The 17,210-nt window shown below is 36.5% G+C and overlaps 4 protein-coding genes across 4 annotated transcripts; 3 read left to right on the top strand and 1 right to left on the bottom strand.

Annotated features, from left to right (window-relative positions):
* Window positions 1-889: 889 nt before the first annotated feature.
* MONOS_3806 (uncharacterized protein) lies at window positions 890-1,752 on the top strand (the record flags this gene model as incomplete). Its single annotated transcript, XM_067873829.1, has 3 exons — window positions 890-1,061; window positions 1,135-1,686; window positions 1,739-1,752. The coding sequence occupies 3 exons, from the start codon at window positions 890-892 to the stop codon at window positions 1,750-1,752; spliced, it is 738 nt and encodes a 245-aa protein (XP_067735077.1).
* A 3,498-nt stretch (window positions 1,753-5,250) lies between these two features.
* MONOS_3807 (uncharacterized protein) lies at window positions 5,251-5,532 on the bottom strand (the record flags this gene model as incomplete). The annotated part of the gene is made up of 1 exon (XM_067873830.1): window positions 5,251-5,532. One exon carries the CDS (start codon window positions 5,530-5,532, stop codon window positions 5,251-5,253), a length of 282 nt encoding a protein of 93 aa, XP_067735076.1.
* Window positions 5,533-6,572: 1,040 nt separating this feature from the next.
* MONOS_3808 (uncharacterized protein) lies at window positions 6,573-13,138 on the top strand (the record flags this gene model as incomplete). The annotated part of the gene is made up of 2 exons (XM_067873831.1): window positions 6,573-6,819; window positions 6,933-13,138. 2 exons carry the CDS (start codon window positions 6,573-6,575, stop codon window positions 12,524-12,526), a joined length of 5,841 nt encoding a protein of 1,946 aa, XP_067735075.1. The 3' UTR covers window positions 12,527-13,138.
* Window positions 13,139-13,517: 379 nt separating this feature from the next.
* MONOS_3809 (putative Initiator tRNA phosphoribosyl transferase family protein) lies at window positions 13,518-17,207 on the top strand (the record flags this gene model as incomplete). The annotated part of the gene is made up of 7 exons (XM_067873832.1): window positions 13,518-14,990; window positions 15,169-15,524; window positions 15,635-15,787; window positions 15,983-16,098; window positions 16,324-16,686; window positions 16,838-17,003; window positions 17,108-17,207. 7 exons carry the CDS (start codon window positions 13,518-13,520, stop codon window positions 17,205-17,207), a joined length of 2,727 nt encoding a protein of 908 aa, XP_067735074.1.
* Window positions 17,208-17,210: the final 3 nt, after the last annotated feature.

Here is a 17,210-nt window from a genome sequence, read left to right as displayed (position 1 = left end):
TCACATAATCCATCAGTTGCCCATAATAAAAAATTTTATCATGGTGGAATAATGAATGTTTTATTTATTGGAAATATTCAATCAAACGAAATAACTTTTTGTATATGATAATTTGTTGATATGTTGTCAATTTGGAATTTATTTCAGTTTTTTTTTAATAAAAAGAGCAAAGTGCGATATTATTTATCCATACGAGTTATGTGGTTTGATGAAATATTAGTATCATGAATTTTTTTTGATATTTTTACATATTTATTTTTATTTTTATACAATTGCTATTTTTATTATCAAATCATTGTGCATTAACATGAACTGAACTTTTATATTTTTTAAATAAACACTAAATATTTTCCTTTAAATTTCCAATTAATCACGCTTTCAATTTTGAAAATCAGTAAAAAAAACAATTATCCTTGCCCATAATTGTATTATAAATAATTTGATGGAAAAATACTTTTCATGCTCATGTCAAAAGCAAAAGAATTAAAAAATACATCAAAAAATAGTTTCAAAACTATGGATATGATGACAGTGAATGAAGAGATTGAATATTTTAAAAGTGGTTTTTATTAAAAAGTATATTCTTTGAAATTTTTTGCTCATAACTGTCAAATATTTTTTATCTTTTTTTTCAACAGAAATCCGGAAAAAAGAAATTGGAGAATTGGAGCCACTGCTGATAAGATTTTATCATTTGCTAAAATTATTGAAACCCAAGATTCATGAGTTCTCCAAATCTTTTAAACACAAATACATTATTAATAAATTGAAGGACAGCTGTGGAGCTGTTGAAAGTCCTCGCGAAGTTTTGGCAGCTCGCGTTCTTGGGGGAATATCCCGAATTTTATGCCTTTCCAGCGATCTTTTTGAAGGAATATATAAAATGAGAATGAGAAAACTATCTAAGCCAGCGAAAAGACTAGCAAAATCAATTTCACTGTTTTCTGAAGAGGAAAGATATGAAGACATTGATTACGAACTGGGTCATTTGTGCGAACAGGACGATGAAGATATTTGCCTGAATACAATTGCTTATTATAGATATCTAACTGCTGATAACGGTATTTCATTTTTTGTGAGAAGAAATCCATTTCAAGAAATGTTTTTATTTATTTATTTATTTGTCTTTCTCAGGAGCTACTCCAATTATTGGAGCGTACACATGCGCTTTGGTTGGGAAATGGTTGTTTAGCCTTTTATCAAACAAATATCATTCTGTTGTTATCGAAACAATCAAAATGACGAAAAAACTGTCATCACTAAGAGTTTATTTGATATTTGGCAAGACAGTCAAAACGAACAACATTTTGACTCTTGATTCGTTTCTTCCAGATCCAAATGCATTCAATTCCAAACAAGCCTCTGCTGGATTGCCCAAATGCAATTCTTCTGACTGGATTCCGCCTGTGTACTCACGCGGTGCAATTTGCTGCATCGCATTTCAAGCCTTCGAGTGCTTGTGCAGGCTTTCAGCCAAACACATTTATGCATTTGTTCATATATTAACTTGTCAGGACAGAATTGTGGAAAAGGTGTTTTGTTATTTGTTTGGAAGCTGGACTGAAGAAGAATGGAAGGCTATTTTCCCTGGAAGCAGATTTTTGGATGCAAGTTGCTCTGATATTTATTCTTCAGGTGGCGCCAACTTCCAACACATGATCGATGGACTGTATTGCGAAGAGCAAAGTGTGCAAAAAATGATTTCAAAGTTTCAGATGTGTGCAATTATGTTCATCAGATGTTTCCTTGTGAAGCAGACTTATGAGTCAATCACTCGATGCATGAAAAGAGATGTTATGAGAAGAATAGCTTCATTGTTTTGTGACACGACTAATGATAAGTTGAGACTGGAGGCAGCAAAGGCATTTTTGGATGGATGGGTCTGTGTATCATTGGAGGCACAAATACGTCCACTTCGGGAGGATGTTGATGAAGAAGATATTGAAAATTACTCGTGCCTTCCGCAACCTTTGCGCGGAGAGCTAAAAGCAATGTTAGCAGAGGCGTGCGAAGAAGAAGGAGTTATTGACACGTTGAATGCTCATTTGGCTCCAAATTTATCAGAAGATGTTGTCAAAGCGAAGAAGGATGAACGTATAAGAAGAAGGCTGAAGGCAAAATGTGACCCAAGCATTTGCCCGGTTTGCGCCATGTATGCAGATGCAGATATCAATTATAATGAAATGGGAAGAGAAGATAAAAAAGAGAAAGAAAAGAGAGTGAAAGATACAGAGGTACAATTTCATGATCTTTTGGATTCAACAGTCAAAGAAGAAGAAAAATATTTTGGACTGTTAAAAAAATGTGTGAATGCAGGTGAAATGTCTTCAAATGTGTATTCGAAGATTCTGTTTGGTGATGATTGGGCGAGCTATTATTATATTGACGATTGTTATTAGACTAAGTGGAGTCTTTAGACGAAGAAGAAAAGAAAGATCATTGAAAGGAGCAAAAATGAGTATGATGATTTTCATGAATAATGAAGAAGAAGAAGAAGAAGAAGAAGAAGAAGAAGAAGAAGAAGAAGAAGAAGAAGAAGAAGAAGAAGAAGAAGAAGAAGTATTTATGTATTTATTTGCCTGTTCAATTGTTCACGAAGCTTTTGAGGACTTCATTTTGGGATATTTTTTTTGACAATTTGATACAGAACTTTATTTTGCTATTTTGAAAAGAATTTTTGTTTATTTTTTGAAAGCTTATGGATCCCTGTTTAAACAAGAATGTTGTGAAGATTTTTCATCTATTTTTGGTAAATTCAAGAAAATCTAATGATTCCCAATTCAAATTCTCTTTTTCTCAAAAATTCATAAAATCAATTTTTGTAATGTGTTGATTTTTGAATAGTTCGTTCGATATTTCATAAAAAATTTAGAAGTGAAACGAAATACATCAGAATATTTCAAGAAGATTTTGTAATTTGAGATTGTTGGTGCTTTTAGCCTTCAAACCGTTTGGCAACTGAATGAAAATTCAACAAGCTCAAAAAACAGCATCTGTTTCTGATTTTTCATGTTTCTCTAAATGCAGATAATGTTGAATGTTTTCGTTATGAAATTGAAAAAAATCACGCATATCAAAATTATCTTATCATCTTTCTTGTTCAAAGTTTTTCTTTTTTATTTGCTTTTCTTTCTTTCCTTCTTTCTGCTGACAGCTTCCCTCTGACTTCATCAACATGCGTCAATTGCCTCTGTCTTTTGAACTTTGTCATTTCATTCGCTCATCCAATCTTCTGCTTCTTTTTCAGCCCCATTTCTTCTTTCTTCATTTGCAACTCTTTTTATTTTGCTTCCATTTTTGTTGCCAATATTCCTTCATTTTCATCATCATTTCCTCCTCATATACGCCTCTTTTTGAGATCTCCTCTTTCTTCATCATCCACTGCGATTCTTCTTTGTTCTTCATTCTGTTCATCTTCACCTTCCACAGCTCTTCATTCTTCTCCTTCTGTTTCTGCTTTGTGATTCATTCTCTTTCATCTCTTTTGTCTGTTTGATCTTCTCTTTCTCTCTCTCTCTTTCTTTAATGTGCCTCTGCTAAGAGATCTTCATTCTGATCTCTCTGCCTCTTTCTTCCTTTCCTTCGATAACTTTCACATTGACTTCCATCACACAGTCTTTTCTCGCTTTTCGGTTGTTCGTTCATTCTTGTGATTATAATGGCAATATCCTCTTTGAAATGTCTCTTATTCATCATCATCTTCTTCTTCCCTTTTCTCTCTTCCTCTGCTCATCCTTTTTAGTTTTTGTTTCCTTTTCTTTTCGCTGAAATTTCCTCCCTGTGCTTTGCTTCTGGCTCAACTGCTTCCTCCTTCTCCAAAAAAAAATAATTTCATTGAAGATTTTCTTCAATTCCACTGCTCATCACAAGTCAACTTTCTTTTTGATTGTTTTGTGTTTTGTCGGTTGGTATGCTTCTGCTTTCTCCTTCATCAACCCATCTTTCATTTTCTTTTCCACTTTTCCGGCTTTTCTTCTTCAAAGCCATCTAATCCTTCTCTCTTTCAGCACCCTGAATAAAAAAATTAATAATCACTTCAAAAAAAATAACGACAGCAAACCTTCTAAACAGTTTTACAAGCAATTTTCTGTTTTATATTGAATTGGTAACTGTTTTTATCAATTCAATTTCATTATTCCTTCCTTTTTCAAGTGTTCCATCATCTGATTCTCCAATCATCCTTTCCGTCAGTTGTTTCTCCATCAAATTAATCGATTTCTTGCTCTTCTGAAAAATGTGAAATTCATGTATTTTGCTCTATTCCAATCTCATCATCATTGAAAAATATCCTTTTTTGCTTCTGAAAATATCATCTCCAATTCCCTTCCCAGTCCCTTCACCCTGGGCACTTTCCATATGAATTCGCTGGCTCAACTCGATGGTCACCCTGCATCACGAGATATCCAGCTTTTATTCATTTTCATTCTTTTCCACTTGCTGCTTTGGAAACAATGCAAAAAATAAATTTCATTCAAAAACAAATAAATACAAACTCAAACAATCTTTCTGCTCCCTTCCAGCCATTTTTAGTGAATTCAGCGAAGCATTTTTGTTCAAAAACACTTTCTTAATTCTCCAAAATTATCATATCTGCTTGAACTAAATAAAACAATATTTTTGACAAATGAGAAAAAGAAATAAATTCACTTATCAAGGGGGAAAATAATCAAACTTTTAATCATTTTTCCATTGTACAGCAAGCACAATACATGCTCAGAAAAGAATTGTCAATAAAAAATCTTATATAAATTAATAGCAGAAATCGCATCTGTAACAAACAGGAAATATGCAATCTTTAAGTAAATAAAATCCTTTGTCATGATTCGAATTTTCATGTAAAACTGTGAATATTTATTATTATTTTCACAAATCATTATTTGATCGCATATATAATTAATACTTTCATTTTTGTAATGTTTGGAAGTCGTTTATCTTGTGGAATATGAAAGGAAATTCGACAGCAATATTTTTATTGGCAATAACGTTGTGTATTCTTACCAGATGCAAAACAATAGAAAACGCTGTCCCCAATGGGCAAGCGGAGAACGTTGGAAATACAATATTCAATCATATCACATGTGTTGAGACAAGTCTGAATATCATCAATTCATCCTTGTGTGTGACCCATCTCAACCTCATCCCTCTCAGCGGTTGTCCACTCCTCACTGCCCAACACCACTCCGCTGCCGCCATCCTCTTCTCCACTTGCCAAGTCAGCCCGGCAACAAAATCTCCGCTTTTCCTCTCTGCCTATGCCTCCCTCGCCCTCACAAACTTCTCCCTCATCACCCACCAACCTGCCATCCTCTCCTTCCCCCTCTTCTCCACCCCAAACAATCTCCTCCCACATGCCCACTCCCCAATCCCTGCCTCCTTCTCCATCTCCCACTCCTCTTTCTCCTCATTCATCTCCCTCATCCAGCCCTTCCTTTTTTCTCCTGCTTCCCTCTCTTCCCTTTCCCCTTCTCCTTCATCTTCCTCATCCTCATCCACATCATCTTCTTTTTCTTCCCCTTCCCCTTCCCCTTCCATTTCCTCTTCCCCTTCCCCTCTCCATAACCATCACCAATCCCATCCCCACCTCCAAATCCACCTCCATCTCCATCTCTCAAACGCCCTCTTCTCCAACATCTCCTCTCCCCAATCCCCTCTATCACTTCCATCCCTTCCTAAACACTCACTCAATCCTCTCATCTCAACCACTTCTTCCTCTTCTTCCTCTTCCACCAACATCATTACCAATTCAATCCCCTCCTTCTCCCTTCATTCATCTCTTTCCATCCGCTCAACCATCTTCCTCCACACCCACAACCCCATCGATGGTGCCATCCTCCCCGACCTCAACAGCCCATCCACTTCTCTCTCTGCCTTCAACGCCTCTTTCCTCCACCAAACACGCTCTTCACAAAATGCTGCTGTTGTACATGTTGGAAATGAAACTCACAGAAAATCACCTGGAAGATTGTCCTTCACTGCTTTGAATAGCTATCGCTTTGAGTGGTGTGAATGGAATAATTCAAATGGAGGAAATGATCAAGCAGGTGCACTTTTCGTTTATTGCACATACGCAAATCTCGAAATCACGTATTGTTCATTTTTCAACTGTTCGAGTTGTTGGGAAGGAGGAGCGTTATTATGTCAAGATTTGTTGAAAATTGATATCATAAAATCAAATTTCTCAAGTTGCTCTGCTTTGGACGGAGGAGCAAATTGTATCAGATACCCACGATCAAATTCTGTTTATTCATTCTCAGATAATAAAGTTGAAGGTTGTTCAATAACAAGCGCTTATGGAACTTGTTGGCATTTTGCGCTACAAACAATTTCAACAAATGGTCAATTCCTGTTTTCAAAATGCAAGTGCATCGCAAATACTGGTGGTAATGCTGCTGGTTCTTTAACATTCTATTGGCCTCCATTAAGTCAACTGAATAAGTTTTCAATCGTTGAGTGTCTGTTCATCGATAACAAATTAACTTCTTCTTCTTCCACTTACGGTGGAGCAGGTATTTACTTTGATGGAACTTACTCCTGGATGAACGGAATAAAATTCATCACATTTTGTTTCTTCGATGGCAACACTGCCACTAATGGCAGAGGAAACGATGTGTTCTTCAATGGCAGCAGCATCACCCAATCTCCATTCGAGAATTGTGGATCAACAACCCTATCGAAAAGAGTATGGAATGCTGGAACAGCTGATAACGCTGTATACAACAGCTGGCTTCCAATCATCAACCAGAATAAAATCGTTGCAAATGGTGGAAGTGATGTCGATGCCTGTGGCAAAACACAGCAAAGCCCCTGTGCCACAGTGGAGTATGCTCTCGGATGCATTGCTCCCTTCAGCGATGCCTCCCTCTCTCTTCTCACCTCAACATTTGTTCCTCTTCAAACACTCACTTTTTATTCTCCAAATACAAAAATCACAGGAAATGGAATAGCCACCACCACCATTGCCTCCAGTGGCATTCCCCAACCATCAAACTCATATTCGCAGTCATCACAATCAACATCATCATCTTCTTCATTTCCTTCTTCAACATCTTCTTCACCAGATCCATCTGCCACTTCTGCCCTCTTCCAACAGACCCAGGGCTTCCTCACGGTCTCTGCCCTCGCCATCGCCCACAACTCCTCAAACCTCATCACCCCCATCCTCTTCCACCTCTCCGATAACTCCCCTTCCCTCAACCTCAACACAACCACCATCACCGGAACAACCTCCATAACTATAAAAACTCCACTCTTCTTCCTCACTGCTGGCTCCCTCGCCCTCAACCACACAGCAATCACCCAACTCGCCCTCAACAGCCCCAGCATCTTCCACCTCACCTCCCTCACAGCTCCCCTCACCCTCAACTCCTCCAACATCACCCACATCACCTCCACAGCCACCCCCACCAGCTGTGTCCTCTCCTCTGCCACCTCCCCTGCCCTCTCCCTCTCCCTCGCCAACTGCACCATGACCAGCATCAACTCAGAACAGTTGAGCCAACAGACTGCCACCAATGGCGGGTGCATCTCATTCGCCTCATCTGCCTCTGCCAACTCGTTTTCGGTGAGTGATTCCACCTTCTCCGCCTGCTGCGTGAGTGAGGATGCCAGCGATGGAGGAAAAGGAGGAGGGATTTATCTGGACTGCAGCCTGAATGAAGAAGGATTTCAGCTGTCATCGATATCGTTTTCAGGATGCTCAGCAACAGTTGGGAAGAACATGTTTGTGAAGAGCAGCAGTCTGGTGAGCACTGTGAATACAGAGCGTTTTGCATTTGATTACTCGGGATATTCTAGTGATGAGAATGCATTTGTTGGGGAAGATGGAAAATATGGAGAAATGGATCTTCGAGTGTTTCTTGTTTCTTTGAAGTGGGTGGTTGTGTCTGTATCGACTGGTGGGCATGACACATTGGGATGTGGAAGTGAAAAATTCCCATGTGAATCGATGAAAAGTGGAATTGACCACATTGACAGAAGTGGAACAGTTGGAGAAAGGAAAGTGAAAGTGAGGGATGAAGGGACAATCGAAGATATTTATTCGTTTATAGATGCACTTGTGATTGATGGATGTGTGAATGAGGGAGATGATACCAAACACAAGCCTATTCATTTTGAAGAGGCTATCAAAGGGAATTCAGCATCGACTTCATCTGTTATTTCATCGACTGCCTCACTCGACTTGTATTCTTTGAAGTTACAGATTCCAAGTCAATTTGAACCAAGCAAGAATTCCTTGATCTCTTCGAGTGGAGATCTTCAACTTGAAACCTGTTTATTTGAGATTCGATCATCAACGACCATTCAATATTCGTTGATAACAACAACCACTGGAAGTTGCACATTGAAGGGATGCATTTTGACAGATTGTTCATTTGTCATATCTCCATTGGTGATGGCTTCTTCTGTTTTGTTTGAAAACAGCAACTTTTCAAACATTGTGAACACTGGGAGCGGTGAAGGAGGTGTTTCAAAAGTGACATTGCAAGAGAATGAAAATTTGATCATTAAATCAACAAATGCATCATCGTGTTCACTTTCATCAGGCAATGGAAAAGGAGGATTCTTGTATTTGGATTGTGAAAATTGTTTGGATGAAAAGCCATTTCTCTTTGATGTTGGTGTCACTTTTGAAAATAACAATGCAGCCACAGGGAAGAATGTGTTCATTTTGGGAAAGGATTTTAATTCTTCTGTAACAAACGATGAGTTTAAGTTCGATTATTCATCAATGATAGCTGATAACAATTTGTTTGTTGGAAGTGATAACATGCATTCAAACAAAGATTTATTCATGTTTCTGATTCCATACAGTTCATTTGAGATTTTTATCTCATCGAGTGGATTTGATGTTGCAAGATGCGGGAGTGAAGAAGAACCATGCAAAACGATGTGGAAAGGGATGAAAAACATGAAAGAGGGAGAAGGAAATAAAACAATTCAGATTGAAGAATCAACTATCATTCAAGATTCATTCAACATGTCCAATTATCAGATTAAAAAAAGTGTGAAGATGGGAGAAGAGAATGTGAAAGCAACTTTGAATTTTGAAAATGCAATTGGAGATCAACTGGAATATTTCATGGTGAATGATGATCATCTTGAATTGACAAATATCCAACTCCAACTGAAATCTGGATTTGACAACTCGGCCAAAACGATTATTTCCAACAAAAATGGAGATTTGGTGATAAGTGGATGTTCATTCTATTCAGAAGCAGGAGTGAACAATGGATTTGATTGTGTGTTTGCGGATGTGGTTGGAGGTAGTGTAAAAGTGAACGATTTGTCGATGGAATCATGCAACGTTGGAAACAACATTTTTGCAATTAACAATGCTGGAGTTTCAGTCCATTTGGTGAATGTTCGAGTGAAATTGTTGAATGAAAGAGGCGGATGCCTTCTTCTGGTCAAAGGACCTGAATCAACAACAAAGATTAATGAAGGAGGAGAGGAAATGAATCTCAACATTGATAACTCATCATTTTCAGGAGTAAAGAGAAGTGACAATGGGCCAAGCATTTTGGAGTCAAAGAGTGAGAAAAAGATCGAATTGGTTGTGAATGAGAGCAACATCACAGAAGACAAAGCAGAAAAAAGTGAAAAAGGAGGTGCAATATACTTCACATTGGGATCGTCTGGATCAATGAATATGATTGACTCCAAAATCACAAATTGCAATTGCAGTATTAGTTCAGGGAAAGGAGGAGGAGTGTATTTGACAACAAAGGAAACAGGTGATTTGAATTTCACATTTATGGGGATGAAATTCAGTGCGAACACAGCAAAAGTGGGAAATGATATTTTTATTGAATGCTTCAACATCACATCTCAGATCAATGAAAGCCAATTTCGATTTGATCTTCGAGAAGGGAAATACAATCGCAGTAATGCAATATTTGGAAGAGATGAGTGTGATTATCCAAGTGATACTGATCTGATTGAATTTGTGACGATTCATCAGAGTGACACAATTGTTGTGAGCAGTGTGAATGGAACGAATGAGAGACAATGCGGAACAAACACACTTCCTTGTAACTCAATTAATCATGGACTAATGCATCTGACTTCGGAATATGTGAGTCTGTTGCACATTGAAACCAAGAGCGCAATTGAGGAAGAGATTAATTTGAAGGAAATGAGTTTGAGCTCTAAGAGCAGAGAAACGTGTGAAGTTGAAGTGAAATCAGAGATAACAGGTGAAAAGAATTCTTTGATTTCAACAACAGGAACAGTCTCATTGGCGAGAGTGAATTTTGTGTTTGATTCGAATTTCATTTCTCAACATGAATCATTAATATCACCAGAGGGAGGGATTCTTGAAATTGTGAATTGCTCGCTCACTACAAAACAACTGATGGAAGGAATTAATGCAGAATTTGCAAATATTCCATTTCACATAATAAAAATGGAAAAAGGAGAATTACAACTTGATGAATGCTCTATATCAAATCTTATTCTTCGAGAATCAGCATTATATCTTTCTTCTCAACTTCCATCAGTGATTTATTTATTAACGATTTGCAATTCAACAATAAAAACATCTCTGATAGATATTAATGAATGTGGTGAATTGAAAATTGAAGATTTTAATACAGAAAATATCTCAATTGAAGGAAATGAAGAATCATTGATATCGTGCCTGTCGATGAAAAAGACATTTCAGTTGACAAATTGCACAATGGGTGGAGTCAGTTCAAACACCACAAAAGGAAAATTGATGAAAGTGGAGAATTGTTTGGATGTGAAAATAGACAGCTGCTTTTTCGATGGAAGTTCAAAGGAAAGAAATGAAAAGAATTTGAATGAGGGAGAAGAGATGTGCAGATGGGATGGATCTGTTGTGGATGTTGAGAAGAGTTCTGTTTTGATGAAAGACACAACAATCTCGAATTCACCAGAAGGTGGAATAACAATGAGTGGAGGGGAAATGACTGTTAATGATGGAAGATTTGAAAACAATAATCCATCCATTAAAGGATATCCTTCATTGAGAAGAAACATCATCTGTTCAGATTCTGGAACATTGAATGTGATGAGTTTGAAAGGAGGAGATGGATTGAAGGATAGCACTTCTCTTTGGATATTGAATGATGGGTGCGGTTTTGAAGGGATTGTTTCAGAAAGGGATTCATCATTTTTCATTCCTGTTCTGGAGAGTGCGGAAGCAAAAGAAGAGACAGACAGAATGAAGCTGACATTTAAAGGATCGCTTCTTGTTCCATGCAATCTGTCATTCAGAGTTGTGAAGAGAAAAGGAGAAGAGAAGGAGATTGAACATTATGATTTTGATTCAAATGGATTCTTGTCAGAAACAGAAGTTGAAGGAAGTGTGGCAAAAGATCTCATCAGCAGTTGTGGAGATGAAATCGAGGTGAGTGTTTCTGTTTTGTTTGGGAATGCAGAATCTCCTTCATCAACGCAATCATTCATTCTGAAAAATGCAAGCATTACTCCTCCAAAAGATGATGAAAGGATTGTTGAAGGAGGAAATGTTTATATAAATGTCATTGAATGGAGTTTGTTTGCCTTTATTGGCTGTATTGTAGTTGTAATAATTCTGTTGTTTGTTATTGTTGTGGTTGTTGTGATTTTGCGAAGGAAATTGAGGGAAGCAGAAAGAAAAGCAGAGGCAGCAGATTCAGAAGCAAGACAAATAATGGAGAAGATTGAGAGGAGAAGGGAAAACAATGGGGGATGTATTGAGATGAGTGAGATGCCATCCACACTGCTGGAAGGGATGACAAGCCAAATTCCACTTCTCATTGACAATGATGAAGAAGAGCGGACAGAACTGGGAGGAATGAACGATGTTGAGTTGAACGAAAATGATCTTCCAGATTTGGATCCTCCATTACCATTTTCTGAGGATGGTTCTGTTGCAAGAGTGTTACAGTCTCATTCATTCAATGTGATATCAGCCAAAAAGCCATTTCGAGAGAAAGAGAAAAATAACATCAAAACATTGCATTCAACGATTCATTCTGTTCAAGGCAATTTCACACTGGGAACAAGAGCGATGGATGTTGTTGATGGGAAGCAGGTGGTTTTGGCAGTGGCAGAGCTGTTTGAGCATTTGATTTCAGTTGATGATGAAAGGGTGGAAATGATGGCGAGGCAGCTGTGCCCATATACAATCTTTGTTGAAGAAGGAAATAATGAAATATTTGTTTTGACAGAGGAATTGGAGAATGAAAAGGAGAAGGAAGAAATGAAACGATGGAAGGCACCAGAAGTGGGAAATGAAGATGAGGAAGTGGAAGAAGAAGGAATTGAGCAGGCAATTGTTTTCACACTTGGACTGATTCTGCATGAAATGACAACAGGGGAAGTGCCTTTGAGCGAGTGTGATGCAGAAGAAGCACAGGAGATGATGAGAGATGGAGTGCGACCACTGATAGAAGGAATCGAAGGAGAAGAAATGGTTGAGCTGATAGAGAGGATGTGGGCAGATGAGCCAGATGGCAGACCAACTTTGGGTGAGGTGATACAATCATTGACAGAAATGGCAGAGAATGATGCAGAGTGACATGAGATACGAATTCAAGAACACCAACCAAAAACTTGCATTTTGTGAAATTGGAGAAACTGAAACTTGCTTTTCTTTTTTTGTTCAATTTGAAGCTTCTTAAATGATTTGTGCTGTCCAAAAATGTTTTATATGATGGCTTTGCGGTTATTTTTATGAATAATCGTGGAAATACTAAAATCTAATAAAAAACCAAAACTTGTTTTCTATTTCATAGCTCATTCAAGTCCATTTTGATATGAAATAGAAAAAGTGATTTGTTGAAAAGTTTAATCAGCTTTGAATATATTTGAATTTCATTTTATCGCTCATGCCAAACAGCTGAGAATATAATTATTATTTTTCAAACAACAACTACTACAAATCAGGCTTTTCAATGATATTTGCAAATGCCAAGCATTGGAAATGAAAGGGAAAAAATAATAAAACCACTCGTATGAGCGAAAAATATTTATTTTGTGAATTTTCATGTGAATTTTCTTATGGCTAATCCATTTCGAAATCAAACTTTTTCTTCAGTCTTCATCGTTTTTTTTTCAATGTGAATTCCATGGAGTGTTTAATAATCAATGGATTAACTGATAAAAAGCTGTTGTGCGGTTTTTCACAATTTTTCAGTTGTTCCCATTGAGAATATAAAATAATAATCGAAATTCGAACGAAAATTAGATCTTAATAAAGATCAGCTAAATGTGAAATTTTTGTCAAATCAGTATCTCTATTAATCTATCATAAAAGCTTTTATTATTAATTTTTATTTATTTATTGCTATAATATTTATTTCTGATTTCATAAAATGAAAAATTATAATATGGGCTTTCAAAATTTTCACAATTACTCGAGTGATTCCAAAGAGCAGCAAATAATTATTGCAAAATAAAATTATTTTTTTGAATTGAAGCACAAATTTTAGTCAAATTTTTGAACTGGAGAAATACTTCATTTTAATTGAAGAATTATTTTTTTTGATTGTCAAAGAATATTAGATGCGATGCACTTATCAACAAAAGTGTTTCTGAAAACAAATAAGGAAGCAAAACACGAAGATCAACTTTGGGATTCTTTAAACAGTATCAATAGCGACAGTTCTTTTGTTTCATTTTTAAGAAAGCTTTATCCGCAAATTCTGTTTTGTGCAAACTTACGATGCGGCCAGTGGTATCAACCCTTTTTTGAAAATTCTGTTTATTTTAAGAGCACTGATGGACATTATGGAAATTGGTCTCTCAATCTTGGAAGACTCAACCTTCATTTACTGAACTCTTCCTTTAAATGTGGTGGGTGCTTTATTGTTGATTCAACAAAACGAGGCAAATCTTTTCCAGATAGTTTTTCAAAAACTATCCCAATATGGATTTGCGTTTTAAACAGAGTTTTTAAGTGTTTGAGAGAAAAAAAGACATCCAACACTCCTATGGATAAATTTACGATACAGTTTCCTTGCAAGCAAGAAGTGTTCAAAGAGGGAAATGAAGAGAAAGATTTAATTCCTTCAAAAAATCGGCGTAAATATAACAAGCAAAGTCGTAAATCTCAAAAATCGAAGGATATTTATAAAGGGAATGAAACTTATCTTCCTCATAAGAGTGAAAAAGTGAATGCTGTCAAGGAACAAACTGATCGTTGTGAACATGTAACTTTTATTGCAGATTCTGAATCCGATGGAGATTGGGATGAGATTGATAAAGCAAAAATTAAGCCATATAAAAGGATTACAATTGATAAAAACTCTAATTCGTGTAGCCCAAAATTTGATGCAAGCTTTCGAAAGGAAAAGGATGATGCAGCTTCCAGATTTGTGAACCCAAGTTGCGGAGCAAGTGAGGCGGAAAACCAAACCCAGCAACTTGAAAAGGATTTAGATAAGGAAATCAGCACAGTGAAGACTTCAGAATCAAAAATCATTGAAGCCGGTGAATCTAGGCAGTCCTCAAAATGCAAAGATATAAGTTTCAAAGGAAAACTCCCACATGAAAAGCCTGAAATGCTTGATGATAGCAAAACAGTTGAAGAAAAATTGCCATCTGAAGATAGTTCTGACTTGAGCGACTTCATCACATTTGATGCGAGTGAAGATGGTGATGAATTGTCTGATGCTGAAGAATTGGAACTAAAGCAGCCATTTGCAAAAGATTCAATTTCAACTTCAATTTCAACTTCAACTTCATCGTCGACCTCGACCTCGTCTCCATCTCCATCTCCATCTCCATCTTCATCTTCGTCTCCGTCTTCGTCTTCATCATCGTTTTCTTCTTCGTCTTCAATTGCCTCTTCAATTTATTGTGCATCTCCTCCTTCGTGTTATGATCCGCTTCTTGATTACTCACATTTTGTTGTTCAAGAATTCCTTCCTCTTCCTTCTCCTCCTTTCGATCCCCTGATGCTGCATCTTCCGCCATCGATTTCGTTAAATGAGCATTCTCTCATATGCTCAAAATTGGATAGTTGGGTTGACGATGTAATGGTGTGATAGAAAATAACTAATAGTTTTTTTTCAATTCTTTTCTTTTATTTTTTGTTCAAAACGTACATTTTTCTTGTTTATTTTTGAATAATTTTCATTTCATTTCTTCTGCACTATTTTTTCCTTCTCTCTCTCTCTCTCTTTTTTCTTTCTTTCTTTCTTTAACCAAAACATTCAGTCAATATCATCCTCATTGTCATTCCCCCCAGAATTATTAGAGCCAAACTGTCCATTTTATCTTTGCTGCGAGTGGCTGTCTCCAAACCGCCCGCTTTTGCACCAGTCTTTTTTCTCTCACTGCAAACAGCACAACCTCATCCCCATCGTCCTTCTGTCTGTCTCAAAGCCTTCTTACTCAAAGCCTAGCGCTGATTGTGAGTGCAAAGCAACAGAAGAAACAAAGGAAAATGAGAAAAAAGAAGGAGAAGATGCTTTGAGTTCAGCAGCACACAAGGCAGAAAAGGAAAAACAATATTGGAATCGAGCGAGTATTCCAGACACTGCTTATCAAAGGCGAGATGGAGTTCCATTTCAGTTTGTTTCTATTTCTTATTCCTTTTTTTTCAGTTCCTTCTTAATTTTATATGATTTTATTTATCTTTCTTTTTGATGATATTCATATTTCTAATTCTTCATTCATCTAGTTATCTTCCAGGAGCCGCCGATGACGAAGAAACTTGGGCAAAAGGACTGACTCACGAGATGTTTTGGAAGCACAGAGACGAAATACTTGCTCATAAATCGAAGTGCCGCGAGATTGTTGAAAGAATCGTGGCAGAAGAGAAAGAGAAGCAAAGGTTTATTTCATTGACATTGTTAATTTTTCTCAAAAATACACACAAAATTTGATTTTGTCTTTATTCTTCTATTAAATATTTTATTTTTATTCACATTCTTGCATTAATGGATAATTTTCAATGGAATAACTTTTTTTTTCTCAAAATTTTTTATATCAACTGCATGCTTTAACCATTCAATGTTATCTGTTTTAGCTCTGAGCCTTCATATTCACTTTCTTCAGGCGAAGGAGAAAGCTTTGCTTCTGGCAAAAAATCACATTTTGCCTTTATTGGAAATACTGGCGTTGCAATAGGCGATCAATGGGCAGGTAGGCTATTTAATTTGGATCGGTTTTTTTTTGGTTTAATTCATCGAAACATTTTATCCCACTGCTTTTTAACTTTCGTGATTTGGAAATGCTTTTTATGATTTTTCTTTTTTATTTTTTTATTGAGTTCTTTGTATGTGCCTATAAATATTTATGTGTTTTCTGTTTATTATTCCATATTCTTCAATGCGATTATCTCTGTTATCATTTATTTTTTTACATCAGGCAAACCACCTGAATGCTGGAACAATTTTGATGCCATTATCAACATGCGAGAACAACAATTTGACGAGATGCTTCCATTGGAATCAGAGTCAAATGAATGGATCTCATCAAACTTCCCTTCTTTAGCAGCAATCTTTGTAAAGAATACACACTTACTCAGTTCAACAGCAGAAGAAGAAAGCTCAACAGAAAAGCCATCAACTTCATCACAAGCACGCCCGCCCCTGCCATCATATCTCCATCTTCCTGTGAATGAAAGCAAGAAAGGCAGACACGACTTGGCCTCTTCGCTTCCCATTGCGCTGCAGTTTTGCTCAATTCACTTGAGACAGCATCATCGGATTTTGATTCATTGCACTCAAGGTATAATTAAGAAACTACCTCAAAATCAATACAAAAATTTTTCTCAATTGAGATATTTTATTTTATTTTATTTTTTATCCTGAATGTTTTTCAAAATTATGACAAATTTTTCTCCTGCTGTTCAACATATCCTTTGTTTGTTTCATTTTAGGAATTAACAGAAGCGTTTGTGTTGGCTTGGCGGCGATGGTTGCTTTATTTGACGAAAATAAACAGCTCAGGCCCGAACTTACTGCTTCAGATGCCAAAGATAATGAGGGATTTTCACAAGAATGGATGCTCAATTATTCATTTACAAAGATGGATTTTACAAAAGCGTTTGCATTTTTATTTCAATTTTTAAAAAAAATTTTCTTTTTAATTTCATTTTTAATTTTATTTTTATTTTTATTTTTATTTTTATTTCTTTCATAAATCTTAGCATCAATGAAATGAAACGATATTGGCCATCCGCTATGCCAATAAAAGCATTTATGAATGAACTTCATTCATTTTTCATGCCATATCAAAAAAAGGAATAAAAA

This window comes from Monocercomonoides exilis (assembly GCF_001643675.1).
Source record: "Monocercomonoides exilis strain PA203 chromosome Unknown scaffold3-2548433, whole genome shotgun sequence".
Taxonomy (NCBI): Eukaryota; Preaxostyla; order Oxymonadida; family Polymastigidae; genus Monocercomonoides; species Monocercomonoides exilis.
The sequence above is the reverse complement of the archived record's forward strand: the minus strand, read 5'-3'. Positions and strand labels throughout refer to the sequence as shown.